The sequence below is a fragment of the Durio zibethinus genome, chromosome 10 (assembly GCF_047325235.1).
Source record: "Durio zibethinus cultivar Kanyao isolate XHJ-2024 chromosome 10, ASM4732523v1, whole genome shotgun sequence".
NCBI lineage: Eukaryota > Viridiplantae > Streptophyta > Magnoliopsida > Malvales > Malvaceae > Durio > Durio zibethinus.
Window position 1 is genome coordinate 9212815 of NC_143171.1, and position 27509 is coordinate 9240323.

The following is a 27509-nucleotide window of genomic DNA, read 5'->3' on the forward strand; positions in this document are numbered from 1 at the left end:
CATTTATTAGTATAGATTTACTACCAAATCTTTCACCTACATTTTCTCATTCTTTCTTTAGTTAAATCAATGAATAACTACCCTTACTTTTTTCAAATATTTTTGTAAAACAAAAAACTAAAAACCAAAAAAAAAAAGTGAAATTACCATGTGGTAGCTTAAATGATGACATTATGGAAAGGACGTAAGCAAAAGATAAATAGATAGATAGATGAATATCATAACTCAAAAAAAAAAAGTTAAAAAAAATTTACTCATATGTCATAACCAATAAAGGCCCCACATCCCATTCTTAAACTACACATCTATTAAGTCAACATCAACATCATTTACTTTTATGATCAGCCTTTGAATGATATTAACAAAAATCATCCTTTTTATATGATAAATATGATTTTTGTTTCAAAGACTACATTTTGAAAGTAAAAAATATGGTTTTTGTTAGCTTTTCAATCTTTTTTTTTGTTAGAAACGTGGTGCTTGTAATGTATTTGATATAAAAGTAGAGTTAAAAACAACTTTTTAAAACTAACTTTTTTTCTTTATTATCAACCACAATTTTGAAACACAAAAAATGTCTTTCATATATTATCAATCACATTTTCAAACTAATAAATGTGATTTTTACTACATTTTTAGGTATCATAAATATTTTTTTAATATTATATCAATTGCTACATTTCCCACATAAAAAACGTCATTGATATGAAAACATCTATTTTATTTTGTTATTATTTTAATTGATCTACTATATTTCAAATACAAAAAACTTGGTACTTTCTAAAATTAAAAAAAATAAAAAACATAAATTTTTAGTCATTTATTACGTTTGTTCGTTAATAGCTATCTCTAAAATTTATCACCTAAACCTTTCACCTACTATTTTCTCATTCGCATTTTGATTAAATAAAAAAATAACTACCCCATATATTTTTCTATATTTTTAAAAAGTAAAAAAAATAAAAAGCAAAAAAGAAAGAAAAACTATAAAATAGTCACATGACATTCCCAATGAAAAGTCATGTATTCCGTACATTTGTAAAATTTATCTTATGGATTAAATTTACCCATCAATCACATCCATTTCTTTTCCATCAATTTCTATAACTTTTCACTCAATCATCACATATCACATATTTGAAGGAGTTAGGTATTTGGTAAGAAAAAAAATTTAAAAAGGAAATATGGATGTATATATAAGAAAATAAAAAAACATTTAAAATAACAAAAAATTAAAAAAGAAAAAGAAAGAGGGTGCCATGTGGACACCCTCATTGTTTTCAAAATTTTTCAAAATTAATAGAATGGATTAATAGTAACCAATCATAATGACTTCATCATGTGCCCAAAAAACATGGTAAAAAAAATAATTGCTTTTGAAAAGTTGCTTTAGTATATTAAAAACATGAGAATTGGAATGATCCCAAGACCTAATCCATGGCCTTTGAGTTTCTGGTTTTGCTTGTAATTAATGGTTAAAATATATTAGTAAAGCATGGTAGTGAATTTTTTGTCTAGAATAGTACTCTAATAAGGCTAACATGGTTATATGTACATTGGTTACATAATCTTAATGTAATCGTTCATGACTAATCACAACAATATTAAATTCAATTCAGCTGATTAACTGACCATTAAAGTATATTTTGCTTTTACCTTCTTTGAATAAGACACAAAAATGTTCTTTTAGTTTGTTTAATTCACTATTTTGCATCTATACAAACTGATACTGAAACAAAGGGTTAGTGATAAAATATGCAGCTTGTTCATTGTGGTACAATGGGAGAGTGAAACCTTATCCACCATGCTTTGAATTAAATTTTTTATCCCCTGTCTATCTATTTTGGTTTGCAAGACTTATAATCATTTAAGGGACTTGTTGGATTGATTCTTGTTAGCTAATGGGAATCCATCTCCAATTCCAATATCAATCACATCATCATATTTTTAAAATTTTCACATTATTATATAAAAAGTTATCTCATATTTTGTTACAGTGTTTTTAAACATCATTACATAATAACCTTTTAACTTTGCTTATTTCAAACAAAATGAAGCCAAAAAAACATACACCCTAGGATAATGATCAATGATTATTACATAAGCTCTAATCGATTGGTGGCACCTACAGTAGATTTAATGCGTTTTCTTTTAAACTATGACAAAGAAAAATATTGCATGCTCGATTAATAATGCTTCTGGACCCCATTTGCTCTTAAGGATTAATGATCATCTTTTGACTTCCATTCTTATTTGAAAATAACCATCCGATTATAAGGATTAATGACTTTCTTCTAACTTTTTTAACTGATGCTAGCCTTTTTACCAGTACCTTTCTGTTGACAATAACTTGAGCTAATGAAGAAGGGTTAGCAAATTTCACATATATTTTTTTGGGAACTCCTCTAACACTTTATTTTATGTCATGATACCTATTTTGGTTGTGTTTTTTATGAACTTGAAGTTTTCTATACCAAGATTAAACCGCTGCTTTTGGAACTTTTTTGCTTTAAGCTATTATAGCCTTTTTTTGGTTTGTTCAAGCTCTTCTTTTAATGTTTTTATGCGATATAACATCAATTTACTTTCCTTTTTGGCCTTTTACAAGCTTTGTTTTATTTTTTCTAGCTCGACTACAATATTTGATTGATGTTGCCTATTTTTTTCTATTTAAGCTTTCATCTAATAAAGAAAATAATAGGCTAATTTTCGTTTTATTACCAGCAATTATGTATTGTTAATAGTTATAACTTAAATACTAGTAGCTTAAATATGTTGCTTTACATTGTCATTTTTTAAGTTTTCAAATGGTAAAATGACTAATAAACCATAGGTACTATATGTTAGAATATGTTGGAATATTGGGTGTTATAATATTAAATTATTCAAACTTAAGGTAATTTTTTCTTTACAAAGATGGAAATAAAGAAAAGGGCAACAAGTATTAGGATTTGAATTCCAAACTTGTTGAATGCAAATAAAAATTTTGCTTTTAAGATTGGCTGTTATATATCTTACAAATGAAAGAGTATTAGGTCTTAACTTTCAATTCTCAAAATCTCCAATAACTTAACTTAAACACCTCTAAACTACTTGCTTTATAATAATTGTATGTTACAATTTACGTGAGATAAAACTATAGTTCTATACTAAATTAAGGGGCATGAACTATTTTATTGGTTTATCCTTTGTCTTAAATTTAGTAATTTGCATACGAGCAAACAGATTTTGGAACCTTGTACAATTATCTTGGCACAAATATTAAGAATTTGATTCAAGCAAAAATAAAAAGACAACCTCTTTGAGATTGTTGGAATAAATTTCTTCAACCAAAACTTTTTTTTTCCAAATAACATGATTGCCTATTTGACAAAATTAAAAGGTGCTCTAGAATCAATCTCTCCTGTCCAATGACAATGATGCCACATTCTTCCTTTTCCATGGCTAGCATTTTCAAAAGTTGCGTTAGCTCTAGTATTGTGCCAGAAATAGATAAAAAATGAGAATTGCATGAATTTTCGGGTGGGGTAGTGACAAAGATCTTTTTTTAATACAACAAGAGAGAGATGAAAAGGAAAGATAAAGAAAGGTTGTTAGAAGTGGAGTTCAATATAATTAACTAAACTTAGAGGAAACTAATAGAAATAATTATTATTGAGGTTAGTTTCTTTACATCCACTTTACTAGAATTTTGTTATTCGAAAGGGTGGTTAGATCCTCTATCCATGTTTTTTAATTATGTGAGAACTAAAAACACTCCCCCTTACCTCTGATGAAGACTTGCTTCTTTAGCCATCATGGACTTTAAATGCTCTTTTTTTTAGTGGTGCCATTATGCATAAGATTTTCATGACAAATTGTCTCCACAAAAAAAATATTATCTATATGAAAGAAATTTTTTTGATACATTGATTATATAAAGTTTTAATTTTATAAGCAGTTTAAGAAGTTTTCACATATCTATTTTATAAAATTATTTTATTATATTTTAATAAAAATGTGTCTTTATGCTAATAATGAAAACCTTTAAAAAAAGGAAAATGAAAAATTTGGGACAAGATAAGTATGAAAACAAGTTTGGATCATCAATAGTCATGTGAAGCGATGATAAAATGGTAACTCTTAATTTTTTTTACTATGTTTAAAATTTTGACTATCTCAAATTTAAAAAGGCTAGTAGATAAAAATTGTTATTAAATTATAATTCAATAATTATTTAAATTTTTAATATTTTATTATAATTAATTAAGTTTTTAATTTTTAATTTTTACACAATTAAACTTTAAATAAATAAAATAATCACTTGATAAATTTTAATTAATTAATATCTGAATTATAATTAATTAAATCCCTAAAAAAATTTTAGGGAAAAAAGAACAGAGAAAATAGAGAATAAAACCCTTTAACCCAAAAAAAAAAAAAAACTGAGCTTGGATGGGCTACAATTGGCTCGCAAGTCATGTTCACATAAAGCGCAGGATCTTAATTGAGGCTGAGGCTTAAAGTATTTTTGGGACACGTACGGTTAAAAGATCTTGGATTAGATGCGAATGTTGAAGCCCAATAAGCTGGTCCATTAAGATCTGGCCCAAGATTTCCGCGGCACTGGTCAAGAAAAATTAGGTCGATAAATAAATCCCCATATTTACTGTGATTCGGCAATTGCAAGATTGTACTGGAAAGAATTGTTCCCAATCCCAACTTCGTTTATCTGCGAGTCTTGGAGTTTCCTGAGAGAAAAATGATAAAAACAAAAAACAATGGAGAAAGGGAGGGAACGTAACCAGTAAAATCACAAACTGAAATTTTCTCTACTGGTTCGAAAATTATTTTCAATTTCAAAACCCTAAATTTCCAATTTTTATCCCAAAACCACCTTAAACCTATGAGCGTGCAAGAGGCACAATTCAGCCTTAACTAGGGGCTTTTCATTTTTCAGTTGTGAATAAGAGAGGGGTAGAAGAAAGGAGAACAAGAAAGAAGAAAGAAGAGTGAATGTTGTGTGGGAAAACCCTAGAAAGCTAGACCCTAAAAAAGCTAGGGTTTTTTCTCCAACCATGAGTCCTATTCAGAATTTCGAGCAACACTCTCTTCATCTCGTCGAACCTGACCTCCGTACTCCCTTTCTCTCACTCTCTTCATTTTCTTGCTCTGTTAAAATGTATGAAAATGTTGAAAAATATTATTTTTTTCATTGTAATTTTGTGTGTTCTTGTTTGAAAACAGCAATTCAGACGAGGTTACAAATGGCAATTGAGGTTAGAGACAGTCTCGAGATAGCTCACACTGCTGAGTACTTAAATTTTCTCAAATGCTACTTCCGAGCCTTCTCAGTTGTCCTGTTAAAGATTACAAAGCCTCAATTCACTGACAATCCGGAGCACAAACTGCGAAATATTGTGGTGGAAATTCTTAATAGACTTCCTCACAGTGAAGTTCTTCGACCTTTTGTTCAAGACCTCTTAAAAGTAGCTATGCAAGTGCTAACTACTGATAATGAAGAAAATGGCTTAATTTGTATTCGAATTATCTTCGATCTTTTTAGGAATTTTAGGCCTGCTTTAGAACATGAGGTTCAACCGTTTTTAGATTTTGTTTGCAAGATTTACCAGAATTTTAGGTTGACGGTTAGCCATTTCTTTGATAATGCTGTGGTGGCAATGGAAGTAGATATGAAACCTATGGATACTTCTTCAGCTTCGGATCAAGGGCTTACTTCCAGTGGATATGTTGGGAATGGGCAGTTGAATCCCAGTACGCGGTCATTCAAGATAGTTACAGAGAGTCCACTTGTAGTTATGTTTCTGTTTCAATTGTATAGTCGTCTTGTACAAACTAATATTCCTCATTTGTTACCTTTGATGGTTGCTGCAATATCAGTTCCTGGGCCTGAAAAGGTTCCTACCCATTTGAAGACTCATTTCCTTGAGTTAAAAGGTGCACAGGTTAAGGTGTGTGATTCTTTATCTCATGCTCTCTGTTGTTTCAATTGTTGTTTTTCTACATAGTAAAATAATTTGTATTAATGTAGTTCAAGGCGATGCTCTAGATAGAGAAGAGCATGGTTGGGTTGTTTGAGAGCATATCTGTTTTTGAAGTGTTGGTTAAATCTCAATTTTGTTTTGATGTGTAAAGATTTGCTCTTGTTTTTGAATTTGTCCTTGAATCAGATAAGTATTTTTGAAGATAATAGAAATGAAAACAGAAATTGCCGTGGCCCTTTTGCTTGAGGATGTAAAAAGGCTCTAGCTTTCCAGTGTTCTTCTAAGTACTGATCTTTGAAACTCTTTGTTCTATAAACATGTTTGAACACTCTTCTTGTGCCATTCTCCCAAATTTACCATGTTTGGTTATACATTCAAATCATTTCATTTGAGATAGAAAGAAACCCAGTGATTTAGTTATATTAAGCCCTTTCTTTTCCCTTTGAATGAACTCTATTGTTTCCCTTATTTTCTTTCTCCTTTATTGCAGACAGTTTCCTTTTTAACATACCTCTTGAAGAGCTTTGCTGATTATATCAGGCCTCATGAAGAAAGCATATGCAAAAGCATTGTGAATTTACTTGTTACATGTTCTGACTCTGTATCCATTAGAAAGGCAAGTTGTATGTTAATTTCTTTTCTCATTTTTCAATTTTGGTTCTAGTTTAAAATTTTGATGCATGATTGTGTTGAATGCAGGAGTTGTTGATTGCTTTAAAGCATGTATTGGGCACAGATTTCAAGAGGGGTTTGTTTCCTTTGCTTGACACACTATTGGAAGAGAGGTAAAGGTTTTGTTTCCCCCTTTATCTGTATTGTCACATCAAGATGAATCATTAAGACATGATAAAGATCTTATTTTCTCAAACTTGTTGTTAATGAGAGATTGAGCGAGTGATAGTCTCCTTTCTCTATGTTTTTGGCATTATGTTATAATGAGAAGCAATTAAATTTCCAAGAGGAAAAGAAAAAAAGGAAAACATATTGCAACCTCTATGTCAATTTTGCAGTCGTACTAGTGTTGGTTCAAGCAGGTCTTAAGCAACTCAGGATTAATCACGGTCAAATAATAGATTTAATTTTTAAGAACTGCCTAGTACTGATGTCAGTTCCAGAAACTTTTTGATGATTGGCATGCTGTACTAGCACGACTCAATTTTCAGTAGTTGTCAACTACTGTCTGTAGCAAAGGTTAAAGATTAAAAGAAGGATCTGTCTTTCTAGAGCTCTAGTATATTTGAAGGATACACTCATTGTAGTAACGAATTTAGTCTCTAAGTCCCAAAAATCTGAGAGGACTCTTTACATTGTTCTGTTCAGTGTAATTGTTTTGCAACCTACAATTTTTGTTTGACAGTATGATTGGTCAGACCATTTAATAGCTTCCTTAAAGCTTCGAATATTCTATTTATGTTTTAGAACAATTTACGATACCATATGTATTCATGATGATGAACTTTCACCCCTTAATGTCTCCAAACTTTATTATTCTTGGATGCTTTGGCTAGAAATAGCATTTGCCTGAATGTATCTTTTTTAGTTTTTGTTTTGCCTTTAAGCATGTGTAATGCACCAACTAGGCTGGCGAGTTTGGTCGTACTTTAGCTTTGATTGTCAATTTATAAATTTGCACAAAAATTGCATAGCTAAAAATCATATGCTTTGACCCATGTGTCTGCTTTCTTCCAATCATTCCGATTCAAATGTTGAAGAAACTCATTGCTGATCCTTGCATTTGATTTCTTTACTTTGCTTCTGTTTTACTTCAGGGTTCTAGTTGGAACCGGGCGAGCTTGCTTTGAGACTTTGAGGCCATTGGCATATAGTCTCCTTGCAGAGATTGTTCATCATGTCAGGGGGGACCTTTCCCTGTCACAGGTGTGGTTCTCAGATCAGGGTTTTATCTGAATTCCTCTCTCTCTCATTCTTCTTGTTATAGGTTTAAAGATAGTGATGGGTCAAGTGGGCTTTTCATTCTGATGCTGTTAAACTTTATTTTCTTGCTTCAGTTGTCACGAATTATTTACTTGTTCTCAAGTAATATGCATGATGCTTCATTGTCACTTGGCATTCATACGACTTGTGCGCGGCTGATGTTAAATCTGGTGCATTTTCTAACTCTATTACTTCTATGTTCTTATATGTATAGTGATGGATTTATCTCATGTTTTGCCATTGACTCTGTCATGAATTTCCTAGGTGGAACCAATTTTTGAGAAAGGGGTCGACCAGCCATCAATGGATGAAGCACGGGTTTTATTGGTACGAGGTTTTATGTAACTTTTCTGTTAGCTTAGCTGGAACGGACTCATTTGATGGAATTTTCTTTTGCATCTTTGCTTTTCTTCAGGGGCGTATTTTGGATGCTTTTGTTGGGAAATTTAGTACTTTCAAACGCACCATTCCTCAGGTAACTATGATTGCCGAATTTTAATATAGGACTTAGCTTTAATCTAGAAAAGTGGTCTTCTGCAACTAAGCACTTTTATTTTAACAGCTTTACTATTACATCCAAGGAATTGAGTTTCTTATTGTTTGGGTTGACTGGCCAGTATTAGCTGCCAGTAAAACGTTCCGTGCACATGCATGTGGTTTTCGCTGTGTAACACTATCTCTTTTAGTTCTGATGTTCTCATCTGATTTTTATAAGTGTGGCTTGTTAGGTGCTTAGCCATCATCTAGTGGTAGTCAGATTCATTTCCTCCAAAGAGGAGGTTCGAAATTTGAATCTTCTATGCACTAGACCATCTAAAGGAATAGTCTTCTATGGCTTTGTGTTATAATGTGTCTTTTTTTGGTGCCCCAAGAAGCATCGGGAAATTAGCAAAGAAACTTGGTTTTAGTTGATAGGTTATGACATTTTTGTGAGCTGTTAACTTTCTTACTCTATTTGATCAAATGAATTCTCTTTGTTGTCCTTTTGTATAAGAATGGTTCCCAATGGCTTATTAGGATAATGTTACATTTTACAGATTGAGTGAAAATAAGATCAACTATTACATGGTTGTTTATTCATTTGGATGATGGCCTCTATGTATCTATCTCTCATCTTACTATCTTTGATGTATTTCTTTCTTTGACTTCATTTCTGAATTCTGATTGATTGATCCTATTGGGCTTTTTCTAAATTTCCGGATATTTCATTTCTCCAAAAGGCTGTTTCTGATTATTTCGTGGGATTAACTACCTTTTGGCTTTTCATCTGATCCCTTTTTTTTTCTCAAGATTATTTACTGTATTAATGTATTTCTGTTGTTTATTGATAGTTGCTGGAGGAGGGTGAAGAGGGAAAAGATCGCCCTACATTGAGGTCAAAGCTTGAGCTTCCTGTCCAGGTTTTTTCCAACACTTCTAAATTTCTTTCAAGTTCTTTATTTCGCTAGTCAATAATTCAAGTGCTGACACTCCTCTTGATCTCCCATGTATTCCATGTTTTGTTGATAATCAAGCATGGATCATGGTATCAATGTATTTATTTCACTCAGTGTGAGCTGTCTAGGCTGTTGCTATCATCCATCGTACTATAAGAATGTTAGACTTCCTTTTATTATGAATTTATAAATTTATGGTTTGTATTACAAGTTTTATTTATCGCTTGCTGTTATATATATATATATATTTTTGGATGTTTCCATCTGGACAGCTGTTTGAATTGAATATATTATGCTTTAGTTAAGGAATTCAGGCTAGAAAATTCATTATCATTTTTCATTAACCATGGAAGTGATAATTTGAAGGTTAGGCCCATAATGCATCAAAAAGAGTTGTAATTTTCCATTTAATAATTTTGCCAAATTTTAAGTGACTGAAATTCATAAGAGAATGGGAAACTAGATTCATGTACCACACAGGTATCATGGCCAGTAAATGAATTTAATAAATGAAAACTGGTTCAATATTGAAAAGAATGGCTTTGGTCTAGGATCTGGTTTTGTGTGAGCATTTCTCCAAAATTTCCATGATTTCTTGGGTCTGAGTAGTTTTTCTTGAAATTATTTAGAAGTTGAAATCTTATTCCCCCCTTTTATTGCCAATGCTGACAAGCTATCGTTAAGTTGGAATGAAAACTTTTTGAATGTTCCAGTTGAGACTTTTGGATCTTGTAGTCTTTACTACACTATGCTCCTTATGAGTTCTCTTTGATTCTTTTGATCTTGATGTATTTGGTTCTTGCAGGCAGTTCTGAATTTGCAGGTACCTGTGGAGCATTCTAAGGAAGTGAGTGACTGTAAAATTCTAATTAGGACTTTGGTTGTGGGTAGGTTATCTCCTTTAGTTTTCATGCAGTGTTTGATGGTTATTTTGCTTAATTTTCTAGAGGCTTTGCTGCTACTCTGCTAATATATATCTTTTCTCAAGTTAGTTGTTTATACTCCCCCCCTTCTAAAAAGAAAAATAAAAAGAAAAGAAGAAAAGATATTTAATCCTTGGCTGGATGCATTCACAGGGATGAAGACCATCATATGGAGTATAACTCATGCTCATTTGCCGCGGCCACAGGTTTTATATTCTCATTTTTTTTTTCTATCTCTCATTTGCCTGAAAACTTCTATTATCTCATGTTATTGTTTTCAACTATTTAGGTTTCATCTTCTACTCATGGAACACATCCGCAAGTTCTTGTTTCATCAAGTTCTAACTTGCCAGTTCCTCTACCATTTAAAGGATTAAGAGAAGATGAGGTATTATACCAAGATGATTACATCTAATGTGGTCTTCTAGGCATGATTGACATCTTGTGACTCTGATTTTGGCAGGTGTGGAAAGCTTCTGGTGTTTTAAAAAGTGGTGTACATTGCTTAGCCCTCTTCAAGGAGAAAGATGAGGAAAGGGAAATGCTTCAACTATTTTCTCAGATTTTGGCCATTATGGAAGCTCGAGATCTAATGGACATGTTCTCGTTGTGTATGCCAGAGCTTTTTGAATGCATGGTTTCCAACAATCAGCTGGTTCATATATTTTCTACTCTTTTGCAAACTCCCAAGGTTTATCGGCCATTTGCAGATGTTTTGGTTAATTTTCTTGTAAGCAGCAAACTTGATGCTTTGAAGCATCCAGATACACCTGCAGCCAAACTGGTTTTGCATCTCTTTAGGTTCATATTTGGTGCTGTTGCGAAAGCACCTACAGATTTTGAGCGTATTTTGCAACCTCATGTGCCTGTAATCATGGAAGTTTGCATGAAAAATGCTACTGAAGTTGAGAAGCCTCTTGGCTACCTGCAACTTCTTCATACAATGTTTAGAGCGCTTGCAGGATGCAAATTCGAGCTCCTATTGCGAGACTTAATTCCTATGCTGCAACCTTGCCTAAATATGCTTCTAACTATGCTTGAAGGTCCAACTGCTGAAGACATGAGGGACCTTTTGTTGGAGCTTTGCTTAACGTTGCCTGCACGTTTAAGCTCCTTGTTACCTTACCTTCCTCGGCTAATGAGGCCTCTTGTAATGTGTCTCAAAGGAAGTGATGACCTTGTTAGCTTAGGTTTAAGAACACTTGAGTTTTGGGTGGATAGTTTAAATCCTGATTTCCTGGAACCTAGTATGGCTAATGTGATGTCAGAGGTGATTTTAGCTCTATGGTCTCATTTGAGGCCTTCACCCTATCCCTGGGGTGGGAAAGCGTTGCAACTCCTTGGTAAATTAGGTGGTCGTAATAGACGTTTTCTCAAAGAGCCTCTAGCACTTGAGTGCAAGGAGAATCCAGAGCATGGGCTTCGCTTGATTCTTACTTTTGAGCCATCAACCCCGTTTTTAGTTCCGTTGGACAGATGCATAAATCTTGCTGTTGCAGCTGTTATGCACAAAGATGCTGGCGTGGATTCTTTTTACAGAAAGCAGGCTTTGAAATTCCTTTGTGTTTGCTTATCATCTCAGCTTAACCTGCCAGGCAATGTTTCAGATGAAGGGTATACACCAAAGCACTTATTAACTTATTTGGTTTCCAGTGTTGATATGTCTTGGCGCAGGTCTGAGACAACAGATGCAAAGGTTAGACTTGAGACATTATGCCATTCTATCCTATATTAATAAGAACTGCATACCACTGCTATTGCTACTGGTTGTATCTCATGCATTCTTGTGTCTATCATTTGTTTCTTTGAATTTGTAGAGAGTTATTTGAGGAAATGCTATCATTGATTAAAATCTTATCCTACTTGATATGACAATTGGTATCATCTTGCAGAGTGACTTGGGTGTAAAGACAAAGACCCAACTTTTAGCTGAGAAGTCGGTTTTCAAGATTTTATTAATGACCATTGTTGCAGCCAGTGCAGAACCAGATCTGATTGATCCCAAGGATGATTTTGTTGTCAACATTTGCCGCCATTTTGCTATGACATTTCATATTGATCAGTCATCAGCGAATGCTTCAACTGCATCTTCTTCTCTAGCTGGTCCAATGTTATCATCAAATGCAAATAGTAGTTCCCGGTCAAAAAGTAGCAGTTCTTCTAACCTGAAAGAGCTGGACCCCTTAATCTTTTTGGATGCTTTAGTTGATGTGCTAGCAGATGAAAACAGGCTCCATGCAAAAGCTGCTCTTAGTGCTTTAAATGTGTTTGCTGAAACACTCTTGTTCCTTGCTCGTTCAAAACATGCTGACATGCTGATGTCAAGAGGGGGCCCAGGTACTCCTATGATTGTTTCTAGTCCATCAATGAATCCTGTATACTCTCCACCTCCAAGTGTTCGCATCCCAGTTTTTGAGCAACTTCTGCCTCGGCTTCTGCATTGTTGCTATGGAAGTACATGGCAAGCACAAATGGGAGGTGTTATGGGTCTTGGTGCTTTAGTCGGAAAGGTCACTGTTGAGACTCTGTGCCTTTTCCAGGATAGAATTGTTCGCGGTCTGGTATATGTTCTTAAAAGGTTACCTATTTATGCTAGCAAAGAGCAGGAAGAGACAAGTCAGGTGCTTACACAGGTTCTTCGAGTGGTGAATAATGTTGATGAAGCAAACAATGTGCCGCGCAGACAAAGTTTTCAAGCAGTGGTTGATTTTCTTGCTTCAGAATTGTTCAATTCAAATGTGTCTATCATTGTTAGAAAGAATGTGCAGTCTTGTTTGCAACTTTTAGCAAGTAGGACTGGCAGTGAGATATCTGAGCTCCTGGAGCCTTTGCATCAGCCATTGCTCCATCCTCTTATAGTGCGGCCACTTCGAGCTAAGACTATTGATCAGCAGGTAATCATGGTGTCTTGTTATATGATCTCTCTTCTTTCAATTTTCCCCTTACTTTCTAACTTTTTTAAATGGCTTATAGGTTGGAACAGTTACGGCTTTGAATTTCTGCTTGGCCTTAAGGCCCCCTCTTCTCAAGTTGACGCCGGAATTGGTGAATTTTCTTCAAGAGGCGCTGCAAATAGCTGAGGCTGATGAAAATGTCTGGGTGGTGAAGTTCATGAACCCCAAAGTAGCCACATCACTAAATAAGCTTCGAACAGCTTGTATTGAACTACTCTGTACCACAATGGCATGGGCAGATTTCAGAACTCCAAATCATTCAGAATTACGTGCTAAGATCATTGCCATGTTTTTCAAGTCTTTGACCTGTAGAACGCCAGAAATTGTTGCTGTTGCTAAGGAGGGTTTACGACAGGTATTTTGAACTTCTATGGTATAGTTGTCAATTTCGATGCTTTACTGGACTTATGTAAGGTTTAAGTTACTCCTGACATGTTGCATTAACAATCTGATCAAAGTCACACTAACTGTTCAAGAAGTGTAGTGGATGGTTGAAGACATTGTTCTTTTGATACCTTGGGTTGCTTTTTTTTTTTTTTTTAATCTTTGGTTTGGTGTAAGTGGAATTCGATTCTGGTTCTTTGAGCATGGGGATACATGCACTTATGTTTTGCCAAATGCTCAGGTACTGGGTTGCTACTTGTCAGTAAATATTTCTAAATTTTGTCTTTATTCAGGTTATTAATCAACAGAGGATGCCCAAAGAGCTTTTACAGAGCAGCCTCAGGCCTATCCTTGTCAATTTGGCACACACCAAGAATCTCAGCATGCCTCTTCTGCAAGGTCTGGCACGCCTGCTTGAACTTTTATCTAATTGGTTTAACGTTACTTTAGGTGGCAAATTGTTGGAGCACCTTAAGAAATGGTTGGAACCAGAAAAACTTGCTCAGAGTCAGAAGTCATGGAAGGCTGGTGAAGAGCCAAAAATTGCTGCAGGTGATGAATTTTAAAATTTCTCTACTAGGATGCTAAACGTGTATATATACATGTATTTATTTAAAATTTTTCCTTGTTTATGCAGCTATTATTGAACTGTTTCATTTGCTTCCTCAAGCTGCATCAAAGTTTCTTGATGAACTTGTGACGTTGACTATTGATTTGGAGGGGGCTCTTTCCCCAGTTCAAGTATATAGTGAGATTAACAGTCCATATCGTCTTCCTCTTACCAAATTCTTAAATAGATATGCAACACTTGCTGTTGATTACTTCCTTGCTCGATTAAGTGAGCCAAAATATTTCAGACGGTAAGGTTATGATTCTGGGTTATGCTGTTAATATCTATCCAGTCATAAATCAGTTAAGTAATTTTTTTCTTCCTCCATTTTATGTTGTACATTCTAGGTTTATGTACATAATACGATCAGATGCTGGTCAACCTTTGAGAGATGAACTTGCAAAGTCACCACAGAAGATACTTGCTAGTGCATTTCCTGAATTTGTATCCAAAACTGAAGCATCAATGACTTCTGGATCTTCAACTCCAGCTGCTGCTTTAATGGGCAACGAAGGGCTTGTTACTTCTCAGCCTGATACTTCTAATTTACCACCTATAACCTCTGGTGCAACTTCAGATGCTTATTTTCAGGGGCTTGCTCTTATTAAAACATTGGTAAAGTTGATACCTAGCTGGCTACAAAGTAATCGTTTTGTTTTTGATACTTTGGTAATTGTTTGGAAATCCCCTGCAAGAATATCTCGTCTACAGAATGAACAGGAGCTGAACCTTGTGCAAGTAAGTTCAATCTAACTTTAGGTACAAGCATATGACACTTCATGTTACTTGGTAATTTTAACAAAATAAGTTCAGGTTCTGTTCATTCACCTTATTCTATGCTCAAATTAATTTTTTTTAATTGATTTTTCTAATCTTTTGAATTGTAAGAACACCAGATATTTTGATTACATTTGTCTATTGGTCTGCTGTTCTCTGGCTCTCTGTGTCTGTGTAACCTAATTAGCAGGCTTAAGGATTAGATGCGTGCTTCTATTTATGTTTTATGGATGTTAAGTTGCAAGTGCTATGTAGATCATTTTAACCCCTAAAATCATTCCAAATACTTTTTTTTTCCACATAAATTTTATTGAAGAAATTGGTTGCATTTATCCAAAAAAAAAAAAAGTAAAGAAGAAATTGGTTGCATCTTTATAAATTGCTGTTGTCTTCAGTCTGTTTGCACTTTCATTTCGTATTTGCTGTTCATCTATACATTTTGTGATTTCAGTTGGAAAGGTCTCTGCTTTTGTTGTGGTTGTCAATTCATATGTGGCCCTCAATCTATATTTGATAATTATTATTTCTTAAATACAGGTGAAAGAAAGCAAATGGCTTGTCAAGTGCTTCTTAAATTATTTACGACATGACAAAAATGAAGTTAATGTTCTTTTTGATATCCTTTCAATCTTCTTGTTTCATAGTCGCATTGATTATACTTTCTTGAAGGAGTTCCACATTATCGAGGTATTAATTATTTTTTATAATATTCTTTTATTATTTGTCACTATAAATGATTTTTAGTTTTGTTGTTTATGTGGTCGACAGTGTAATAAGTGGCTGTCCTCAATTTCAGGTTGCTGAAGGTTACCCACCCAACATGAAAAAAGCACTTCTGTTGCACTTTTTGATCCTTTTCCAAGCAAAACAACTTGGTCATGATCATTTGGTTGTTGTGATGCAAATGCTCATTCTTCCAATGCTTGCTCATGCCTTCCAGAATGGCCAAAGCTGGGATGTTGTTGATCCTGGTATTATTAAAACAATTGTTGACAAGCTTCTTGACCCTCCAGAAGAGGTGATCTTTTAAATCTCTGTTCTTAATTTGATTAATAGCACCTTCTTATCGCTTTTATTTTTTCATAACAGATATGATTTTTGCCTTTTTACTTTAATTTTAACACATTCTACTTCTCTGTTCCAGGTTTCTGCTGAATATGATGAGCCTTTGAGGATAGAGCTTCTGCAGCTTGCCACTTTGCTTCTTAAATATCTCCAGATTGACCTTGTTCATCACAGAAAAGAACTAATAAAATTTGGCTGGAATCATCTCAAACGTGAAGATAGTGCTAGTAAGCAATGGGCATTTGTGAATGTCTGCCACTTCCTGGAGGCCTATCAGGCCCCAGAAAAAATTATCCTTCAGGTACCTGCAGGACTTTTGGTGCAAAAGAGCGGCATAATTGGATACTTGTTTATCTTGGTGTGAGTTTTTGATATTTCATAGTAAACCAATTAGAAGATAGAACTTATGGATAATTATGCATATTTGAATTGGCTGTTGATTCGGTTTATAATGCGTTTTACTGGACCAGAGAAAAAAGGTACTAAGATAATCACCTTTGCTGCCCAAGTCCTTCCTCTTCCTTTTTACGTCATAAGCCAACTGACAATGCTGTCTGTTAAATTGCAACATGTAGTTATTTTACCTGCATCCACTGAATATTTGCAAATCTGAGCACATGCAAACTCACTAATGTTTGTACTGAACATTTCTTTTTATCTTTATTAAATTGTTATATATGAAAATATTCTGATATGGACTTAGAATGTAGGTTTTTGTTGCACTCCTTAGAACTTACCAGCCGGAGAATAAAATGTTGGTCAAGCAGGCCCTTGATATTCTAATGCCAGCTCTACCACGAAGGTTACCTCTTGGGGATTCTCGCATGCCAATCTGGATAAGATACACCAAGAAGATCTTGGTTGAGGAAGGTCATTCAATCCCTAATTTGATTCACATTTTCCAGCTCATTGTTCGCCATTCAGATTTATTCTACGGTTGCAGAGCACAATTTGTGCCTCAGATGGTGAATTCTCTCAGTCGACTTGGGTTGCCATATAACACTACAGCCGAAAATAGGCGTCTTGCTATTGAACTTGCTGGATTGGTGGTTGGTTGGGAAAGACAGCGGCAAAATGAAATGAAAGTCGTGAGTGAAGGTGATGTTCCCAGTCAGATTGGTGATGGGTTTAACTCTGCTTCTGCTAGTGCTGATCCTAAGCGTCCAGTTGATAGTTCTACATTCCCTGAAGATCCAAGTAAGAGGGTTAAAGTTGAACCTGGTCTTCAATCCCTCTGTGTCATGTCACCTGGTGCTGCTTCATCAATTCCCAACATAGAAACCCCAGGATGTGCTGGCCAACCAGATGAAGAATTTAAGCCAAATGCTGCCATGGAAGAGATGATTATCAATTTTTTAATACGAGTGAGGCTTTCTTTCGACTTGTGCTTTTAAGTTCAGCTTGTTCTCTCTTAAGAATTTTCCTTGGAATAGCTATCTAACCTAATGAGCTGCTTTCTGCTTCTTGAAAATATAAATATTAATGATGATTCATCAAATTATTTGACCCAATAAGTACTGTTCATTGATTTCTTTCATGTGTGGATTACCAACTTCACTTTACATGCAACTTTAACCAGATTATATTAACTTTCATTAACTGTTGAGGTTTGAATCCATCTCCTAATTGCAAATGAGTTTAACAAATGTTCTTCAAGAATATTTATCTACCAAATAAATGAATAAATCTTCCAAGAATGTGGAAAGAAGAATTCCATATCCATAAACACTTGGTGATATGTGACCACTTGCTTGGCATGAGTGCCAACATGGTGTATTTCCAAGATGAATTTTAGAAAATTAGTGCAAATTCTACTTGGCATCATTTTGTTTTATTGCCAAGGCTATCATTCTTCTTGGCCTTTTGTTTGCTTAATATGGTTTTGCAACATATCTTGTATGCATCCGAAAATTATGATTTTTTAGTTCATTTCACATGATTTTACTTAACATTATTTAATAAAGCTTTCAAATTTGCAATGGAAATAGGTTGCTCTAGTAATTGAGCCCAAGGAAAAGGAAGCAAGTACTATGTACAAACAAGCTTTAGAGTTGCTTTCACAAGCTTTGGAGGTGTGGCCAACTGCCAATGTCAAGTTCAATTATTTAGAAAAGCTACTAAGCAGTGTTCAGCCATCTCAATCGAAGGACCCTTCCACGGCTCTTGCACAAGGCTTGGATGTCATGAACAAGGTTTTAGAGAAACAGCCACATTTGTTCATTAGAAATAACATCAATCAGATTTCCCAGGTATATTCCTGCTCAATATGGTTATTCCTTTATAAATCAGGCCTTGACTGACCTTTTACTTTGTAATTGTCATTGTTGCTACAACTTTCTCAGATTCTTGAACCTTGCTTCAAGTATAAAATGTTAGACGCTGGAAAGTCATTGTGCTCCTTGTTGAAAATGGTTTTCGTTGCTTTTCCTCTGGATGCGGGTGCTACACCCCCAGATGTAAAGCTTTTGTATCAAAAAGTGGATGAGCTGATTCAGAAGCACATCACTACTGTTACATCTCCTCAAACATCTGGTGAAGATAACTCGGCAAATTCAATTAGCTTTGTGCTCCTTGTCATTAAGACATTGATGGAGGTGCAAAAGAGCTTCATTGATCCGTTCATCTTGGTCCGTATCCTTCAACGTCTTGCACGTGATATGGGATCAGCAGCTGGCTCCCACATAAGACAAGTATGTCATTGCCTGGTTTCTAATTACCTACAGACACATACATGCATAGGTCTAGAAACACAAAATGTATGCATGTGTCTAGTTTTGTAGTTTGATTTCCTTTGGTTTCAAATTTTTTGCCCTTAACATGCAGTTTTCTTCATGTTCTGCTGTTGATAATTGATAACGTTTAATGAAACTGGCTACTTGGGTATGAATGATGTAATTTGAGGTTAGATATTGAAGAAATGACTAGTGGTGGGTGATATCCTTGAATATTTGTATAATGTGTATTTCTTCCATAGATTTTATTTTGATTTTCATGTGCTAGCAGTATTAATGCATATTTTGCTTTTGGTGTTATGCCAACTTTAGAACCATTGAATCTCTTTGTTTCATTTGCATGAATTGCCATCCATATTCTTTACGCTTTATTTGTATATTTTCTTTTGACATCTTATTTGCATGAATTACCATCCATATTCTCTATGCTTTAGTTGTATATTTTCTTTTGACATCTTATTTGCATGAAAATCAACTTATATCCTTAAAACCATTTGCTTGATTACATTCACTGAGATATATTTTATATTTAGGGTCAGCGAACAGAGCCCGATTGTTCTGTCACTTCATCTCGTCAAGGTGCTGATGTTGGAGCAGTCATCTCCAACCTGAAGTCTGTCTTGAAACTTATTAGCGAAATGGTCATGCTTGTGCCAGAATGCAAGAGATCTGTAACTCAAATTTTGAATGCTTTGCTTTCAGAGAAGGGAACTGATGCAAGTGTGCTTCTTTGTATAGTTGATGTGATAAAAGGTTGGGTTGAAGATGACTTCAGCAAGCCAGGCACAGCAGTCACCTCTAATGCTTTTCTCACTCCTAAGGAGATCGTTTCTTTTCTTCAGAAGCTTTCACAGGTTGATAAGCAAAATTTCCAGCTCAATGCCTTGGCAGAGTGGGACAGAAAATATCTTGAGCTTCTTTATGGCATTTGTGCTGATTCAAACAAGTAACTAACTTTTATATTCTTTAGTTAGATACTTGAATTATGATTTGCTTAGAATTTTAATTTTATGATCTGATTCAATTTCAGATATCCACTGACTCTACGTCAAGAGGTATTTCAGAAGGTGGAAAGGCAGTTCATGCTAGGTCTCCGGGCAAAAGATCCTGAAATTCGAATGAAATTCTTCTCCCTGTATCATGAGTCGCTTGGCAAGACTTTGTTCACAAGGTTGCAGTATATCATCCAAATACAGGACTGGGAAGCTTTAAGCGATGTCTTCTGGCTCAAGCAGGGTCTTGATCTCCTTTTAGCAATCTTAGTTGAGGATAAACCTATTACACTTGCTCCTAACTCTGCAAGGGTTCTACCACTTGTAGCTCCCTCTTCTCTTTCTGATAATTCTGGAATGCAGCATCAGGTTACTGAAGTTCCAGAGGGTTCTGAGGAAACTCCTTTGACACTTGAGAGCCTTGTTCTCAAACATGCTCAATTTCTGAATGAAATGAGCAAGCTTCAGGTTCTTACATGTTTTTTTATTTTATTTTTTAATGTTCCTTGAGCTGATGACAGGTGTATTAATTCAGCTATTTGCACTGTTTTCTTTATATTCTCCCTCTTTTCTTTCTAGCCATATCTGTTTGCTGGACTGTTCTAAATGACTCTTTCAATTGATGACATCCTCTGTTGATTGTTTATTTCCTTTTGTTGGTGTTAAAACTGATGTAACATTCCCTTGGCATTGGCATAACAGTGCAGCTACCTAATGCTGAAAGATTTCTGCACTCTCTGGATTTATAAATATCCCATTTAAAAAAAATATTCCATTTAAAGTTAACTTCTTTTCTCTCGTCCAGGTTGCTGATCTTGTTATTCCCTTGAGGGAGCTTGCTCACATAGATGCAAATGTTGCATACCATTTGTGGGTGTTGGTCTTTCCTATTGTCTGGGTTACCTTGCAGAAAGAAGAACAGGTTGCTCTAGCTAAACCAATGATAACACTCCTATCTAAAGATTATCATAAGAAGCAGCAAGCCAGCAGACCAAATGTTGTGCAAGCACTATTGGAAGGGCTTCAATTGAGCCACCCTCAGCCTAGAATGCCCAGCGAACTCATTAAATATATAGGAAAAACTTATAATGCATGGCATATTGCATTGGCTCTACTGGAAAGTCATGTCATGTTATTCATGAATGATACAAAGTGTTCTGAGTCTCTGGCTGAGCTTTATCGTTTGCTCAATGAAGAAGATATGAGGTGTGGATTATGGAAGAAAAGGTCAGTCACTGCAGAAACTAAAGCTGGGCTTTCACTAGTTCAGCATGGTTATTGGCAGCGTGCTCAGAGCCTCTTTTATCAAGCTATGGTTAAGGCAACTCAAGGCACATACAACAACACTGTACCTAAAGCTGAAATGTGTCTTTGGGAAGAGCAATGGCTTTATTGTGCTGGTCAACTTAGCCAGTGGGATGCATTGGTAGACTTTGGAAAGAATATTGAGAATTATGAAATTCTACTTGATAGCCTTTGGAAGTTACCTGATTGGGTGTACATGAAGGATCATGTAATCCCTAAAGCTCAAGTAGAAGAAACTCCAAAACTCCGTCTTATTCAAGCTTTCTTTGCCCTCCATGATAGAAATAGTAATGGTGTTGGGGATGCGGAAAACATAGTTGGGAAGGGTGTTGATCTCGCTTTAGAACATTGGTGGCAATTGCCTGAAATGTCTGTGCATGCCAGGGTTCCTCTTCTGCAGCAGTTTCAGCAATTAGTTGAAGTTCAAGAATCTGCCAGAATTCTTTTGGACATTGCCAATGGAAGCAAACTTTCTGGTAATTCTGTGGTTGGTGTGCATGGAAATCTTTATGCTGATCTTAAGGACATCCTTGAGACTTGGAGGCTGAGAACTCCAAATGAATGGGATAATATGACTGTCTGGTATGATTTGCTCCAATGGAGGAATGAAATGTATAATGCTGTTATAGATGCATTCAAAGAGTTTAGTGCCTCAAACCCGCAACTTCATCATCTTGGTTACCGCGATAAGGCATGGAATGTTAATAAGCTTGCTCATATTGCTCGTAAGCAAGGCCTTTACGATGTATGTGTGACGATACTTGAAAAGATGTATGGCCATTCAACCATGGAAGTGCAGGTACTAAATATTATGATAACATATTCACATGCTTTCACCTCAATTGACCTGGCATCTATTCTTGGTCTTATTTAGCTACTAAATTTCCTAAAAGTTTGTGTTCTTTGTGTTAGCCACTTGTGTAATTTGATTTTTGATCCTATTTTTATGATTTTAATTTGTTTTAGTATCCTGAATGAGTTTCAACTGCAGAGCGTGGAATTGCTCTTTTTCATTTTTCTATTTTCTTTAACCTAATTGATTCTTTTTCCTTACGAGAAAGATAAAGGATATGGGAGGTGGTTGAAAGTTTCTTACTGATTATTTTCTTTAACTATGTACAGGAGGCCTTTGTTAAGATTAGAGAACAGGCAAAGGCATGCCTTGAAATGAAAGGAGAACTTACTAGTGGCCTCAATTTGATCAGCAGCACTAACCTGGAATATTTTCCTGTGAAACACAAAGCAGAAATTTATCGCATTAGAGGGGACTTCCTATTAAAATTAAATGACTCTGAAGGGGCTAATCTTGCATACTCCAATGCCATCTCTCTTTTCAAAGATTTGCCTAAGGGGTGGATAAGCTGGGGAAATTATTGTGACATGGTATTATTTGTCTGCTTTTTCATGCTATAGATTTCAATGTTTAATTTGAGATAGCCCTGATGTTTTGTTATACATTACAGGCTTATAAAGATAGTCATGATGAGATTTGGTTAGAATATGCTGTTAGCTGCTTTCTTCAAGGCATTAAATTTAGTGTTTCTAATTCGAGAAGCCATCTAGCTCGTGTTCTATATCTACTCAGCTTTGATACTCCCAGTGAACCCGTGGGGAGGTCATTTGATAAGTATTTGGACCAAAGTCCCCACTGGATCTGGCTTTCTTGGATTCCTCAGTTATTACTTTCCTTGCAAAGGACAGAAGCACCTCATTGCAAACTTGTGCTTCTTAAAATTGCTACTGTTTGTCCGCAGGTAATAGTTTATTCTTCTCACCCACATGATTATCATGTTATGTGTGCGTTACACATTTCACTCTTGCAATCTTTTCTAACTTCTTTCCCTATAGGCGCTATATTACTGGCTCCGAACATATTTGCTCGAGCGTCGTGATGTTGCAAGTAAATCGGAACATGGCAGAATTGCTCAGCAAAGAATGCAACATAGTAACTCTGGTGCTAATTCTGGTTCTCTTGTCTTGGCTGATGGAAGTGCTAGAGTGCAGAGTCATACTGGAGGAAATTTAGCACCAGACAATCAAGTTCATCAAGGAACTCAATCTGGTACTGGAATTGGATCTCATGATGGGGTGAACTCTCATGGGCAAGAACCTGAGCGATCCACTGTAACAGAGAGCAGCATGCACACAGGAAATGACCAACCTCTGCAACAAAGTTCTTCAAGCATCAGTGATGGTGGGCAGGGCACAATGAGGCGTAATGGTACGTTAGGTTTGGTTGCGTCTGCTGCCAGTGCTTTTGATGCTGCTAAGGATATAATGGAGGCCCTAAGAAGCAAGCATGCTAATTTGGCTGGTGAACTAGAGGTGAGAAATTCTGTTTCAAACTTTTCTGTTTTACTTTTATGATGCATGTCATATTTGGCACACATACTGTATGCTTCATAAAGAGCTGGAATTCAATTTATTGTTGCACATCTCATGAGTATTAAGGAAGAGTGGATCTTGATTGCAGGGGAGTAACGTTCTGTTTTATGACTATTCTACATGCATTTTTATAAAGTGATTGTCCATTACTATTATATAGATAATCCATGTGGTAATAACTGTGATATTTGCTCTATGTCCTATAACATTCAGTAGATGTCAATTAGATGTTAATATTAAGGCTTTATTTCTTCACAGGTTCTCTTAACAGAAATCGGTTCAAGATTTGTTACTCTGCCTGAGGAGAGACTTCTGGCAGTGGTTAATGCACTACTGCACCGCTGCTACAAGTACCCAACTGCTACTACTGCAGAAGTTCCCCAATCTCTCAAGAAGGAGCTTTCTGGTGTTTGCAGGGCTTGCTTCTCTGCAGATGCTGTTATCAAGCATGTAGATTTTGTTGGGGAATATAAGCAGGATTTTGAGCGTGATCTAGATCCTGAAAGTACAGCTACTTTTCCAGCCACACTTTCTGAACTGACTGAAAGACTAAAACACTGGAAAAATATACTCCAGAGCAATGTTGAGGACAGATATCCAGCTGTTCTGAAGCTGGAGGTGGAAAGCGGGGTGTTACGTGACTTCCATGTGGTTGATGTAGAGATTCCAGGGCAGTATTTCGGTGATCAGGTAACAAAATCAGTTCTTTTATATTAGCCACTGTCCTCTTTTTGTTGTATAACACAACAAATGAACCTGAGATTTCCATTTTAGTCTTCTGGACTATCTGAATGCAATCTATATTATCAAACTTCCCTGAATTTTTCAAAAGAATGCAGTGTAGGTTCCAAAGTTTACTTGCAACTTTCCAATCACTTTGTTCCTGATCCAGTTAAACTAATCATTTCTTGGACCTCCAGGAAATTGCGTCTGACCACAGAGTGAAGTTAGATCGGGTTGGAGCTGATGTACCAATTGTTCGAAGGCATGGAAGCAGTTTTCGTCGTTTGACTCTGATTGGCTCTGATGGTTCTCAACGACATTTTATTGTCCAGACATCTTTGACTCCTAACGCTAGAAGTGATGAACGTATATTGCAGCTTTTCCGAGTAATGAACCAAATGTTTGATAAGCACAAGGAATCTAGACGTCGCCATATATGCATTCACACTCCCATTATAATTCCTGTTTGGTCACAGGTGATTTGTTTTGCCTGATAAAATCTCTAACCCCTTGATTTCTTTTGTGGTTCTGTTATTGTAGCCATTATACTTATTCTGTAGGTATCATGTATCTACATGTATGAAATTTTACTTTGCTCCGTTTCTATAGACTGGACCTGCTTAGCAGTTGTTCTCACCATACTATTCCTTTTTTATTCCCTCCAAGATATAAGGATAACCAATTCTTTTAACAGGTGCGCATGGTTGAAGATGATTTGATGTACAGCACATTCCTTGAGGTGTATGAAAACCACTGTGCAAGGAATGACCGAGAGGCAGATCTTCCCATTACCCGTTTCAAGGAGCAATTAAACCAGGCCATATCGGGACAAATTTCACCTGAAGCTGTCGTAGATCTCCGCCTACAAGCGTATAATGATATAACAAAAAATCATGTAACAGATGGTATCTTTTCGCAGTACATGTACAAGACCCTGCCAAGTGGCAATCATATGTGGGCTTTCAAAAAGCAATTTGCTATCCAATTAGCTCTGTCGAGTTTCATGTCTTTCATGCTACAAATTGGCGGAAGGTCTCCGAATAAGATTTTATTTGCAAAAAACACGGGGAAAATATTCCAGACAGATTTTCATCCGGCATATGATGCAAATGGAATGATTGAATTCAGTGAACCAGTGCCTTTCCGCCTGACAAGGAACATGCAAGCATTCTTCTCTCATTTTGGCGTGGAAGGCCTTATCGTATCTTCAATGTGTGCTGCAGCACAGGCTGTAGTCTCGCCCAAAGTAAGTTTTCTGAGCACGTGTCAAAACTAACCAAGAAAACACCATAATGACAACAATTTTGATTCACCTTTTCTCCTTGACCATGCATTGCAGCAAACTCAGCATTTATGGTATCATTTAGCAATGTTTTTCCGTGATGAGCTGCTTTCATGGTCTTGGAGGAGACCACTTGGGATGCCTCTTGCAGCTGCTGCTGGAGGGGGTAGTTTGAACCCTGTTGACTTCAAACATAAGGTTACTACCAATGTGGAGAATGTTATTGGCCGGATCAGCGGAATAGCTCCACAGTTTTTCTCTGAAGAGGTAAAACTTGTTCTGCGTGCCAAAAGTTTCTGTTTTCTTTATATGTTTTCCATTGCCTTTTTCTTGGCCGTCGACTTAAAACGCCTAGTGTTTGTGGTGCATTCAGGAGGAGAATGTAATGGACCCACCGCAGTCGGTACAGAGGGGTGTTTCTGAGTTAGTTGATGCTGCTTTGCTGCCGAGGAATTTGTGCATGATGGACCCAACATGGCATCCATGGTTTTGATCAAGTACTTTTATTTGTTTAACTCTGCAGTCTGTATACATTTCCGAATTTTGTAAATAATGTACACATTTCCATTCTGTTTTAGAAATATAGATATTGCTTTCAGATTTGATATTGGCACCAAATCTGGAAACAGGAAAAGGTATCTCCATGTAATATCAATTCTAAGGAACAGTGACTTAGTAAAAACCGTGTAGATACTATCAATTTCTTGCTGCGCATTTTATGGTTTCTCGAAGTTATTTTTATCAAATCAAAATCCTCAAAATTTTGTTTGTGCATCCATACAAAAAGAAACCCGCCCCCCTCCCCTCCCCCCCTTCACCTGTAGGTTTTTTTTCTTCTAATTCAAGAATTTTTTTTATTAGGCTATGGGGTTTTTTTTTTTTTTTTGGGGGGGGGGGGTGGTTAACAGAACGTAGATTCTAAAACTCTGTGAAATCATTGAGAGCAATGAAAAAACCTTCTTTGATAAAGAGTTCTCAAGAAGAGAACTCAATCTTTGCAGACTTGACCTCTAAAATGTTACAGATGTTGAATCAGACATCAACTGCAATAGGTCACGAACTTGGTGGAGCAACAATTGGTATTAAATTGGATGATACCAATTATGGCCTTTAGTCCCAGGTTGTCGAGATGTACATCTTCGGCAAAGCAAATTGGGATATATAAATGGGGATCTTTTATAACCCTAAGAGAATGATTCCACTTTCAGGAAATGGAGAATTGAAAATGCAATGGTGAAAAGCTAGTTGATCAATTCCATGGATCCAAAATTGATAGGCAACTATATTCGATTTCCAATGGCTAAAGCTATGTGGGACACTGTTGCTATGACATTTTGATGGCACTAACACCTTATGAAATAAAAAAGGATTTAGCGTAGATAATGGAAATGTTAAAAAATTTAAAAATAATGGAAGAAGCCCATATATAAAATTCTCAAGGGGATATACCACTTTTTGGTGCATACTTTTATCCTGAATACCATCAATGGCTACACTAGTTTTAGTTCTTGATGATCCTAAAAAACCAAAAAAAATTGAAAGAAAATTAATTTGAAGCAGTAGAAAATCCAAGTTCCTAAAGAAAAATGGATCTTATAGAAGAGAGGCTATTGAGGGAATAGATATTTATGGGTCTATGGACGTATTAGAGCTTTGCCTTTGCCTGGCATCAAATGTTATAATTTTGCCCAAGTTTAAGGTCTAGAAATATGATGGAACTAAATGCCCAATGACCCATATCATTATTTATGGTAGAAAGATGGCTACTTATGCTTGTGATGACAAGTTTTTAATTCATGTATTCTGAGATAGTCTTACAGGGTCCGGTGCTAGGTGGTATGCTCGATTGGACAGAACTCATATCACTTCATGGAAAGAACTGGTTAAGGCATTTGTAACCCAATACAAGCATATAGAGTTGGCTTGTCTTTATAAAGCATAAAGAAAAAAGATGTTAAAAGTTTCAGAGAATATGCTCAAAGGTGAAAAGATATTGCTATCCAAGTTCAACTACTTCTAACT

General features: G+C 35.7%; 1 protein-coding gene and 1 pseudogene across 1 annotated transcript; one reads left to right on the forward strand and one right to left on the reverse strand.

Annotated features, from left to right (window-relative positions):
* Nucleotides 1-2186: 2186 nt before the first annotated feature.
* LOC111291815 (WEB family protein At1g75720-like) lies at nt 2187-3747 on the reverse strand (annotated as a pseudogene).
* Nucleotides 3748-4657: 910 nt separating this feature from the next.
* On the forward strand, nt 4658-26201 carry LOC111293126 (uncharacterized). The gene is made up of 35 exons (XM_022885878.2): nt 4658-5115; nt 5227-5951; nt 6475-6600; nt 6684-6769; nt 7754-7862; nt 7994-8089; nt 8184-8246; nt 8335-8394; nt 9251-9319; nt 10161-10242; nt 10432-10484; nt 10568-10666; nt 10742-11974; nt 12171-13172; nt 13252-13587; nt 13910-14168; nt 14254-14476; nt 14574-14964; nt 15541-15690; nt 15800-16021; nt 16148-16369; nt 16779-17432; nt 18057-18317; nt 18411-18758; nt 19334-19746; nt 19831-20260; nt 20598-21896; nt 22220-22480; nt 22561-22851; nt 22946-23422; nt 23741-24172; nt 24403-24681; nt 24900-25451; nt 25545-25754; nt 25861-26201. The coding sequence occupies exons 1-35, from the start codon at nt 5058-5060 to the stop codon at nt 25978-25980; spliced, it is 11691 nt and encodes a 3896-aa protein (XP_022741613.2). The 5' UTR covers nt 4658-5057; the 3' UTR covers nt 25981-26201.
* Nucleotides 26202-27509: the final 1308 nt, after the last annotated feature.

Bases quoted from the DNA above. Each gene is read 5' to 3' on its own strand.
- LOC111293126 (XM_022885878.2), top strand. From the start codon at position 5,058: ATGAGTCCTATTCAGAATTTCGAGCAACACTCTCTTCATCTCGTCGAA. The intron at 6,770-7,753 runs GTAAAGGTTTTG...GTTTTACTTCAG, and splicing joins GACACACTATTGGAAGAGAG to GGTTCTAGTTGGAACCGGGC. The intron at 20,261-20,597 runs GTTCTTACATGT...TCTCTCGTCCAG, and splicing joins ATGAAATGAGCAAGCTTCAG to GTTGCTGATCTTGTTATTCC.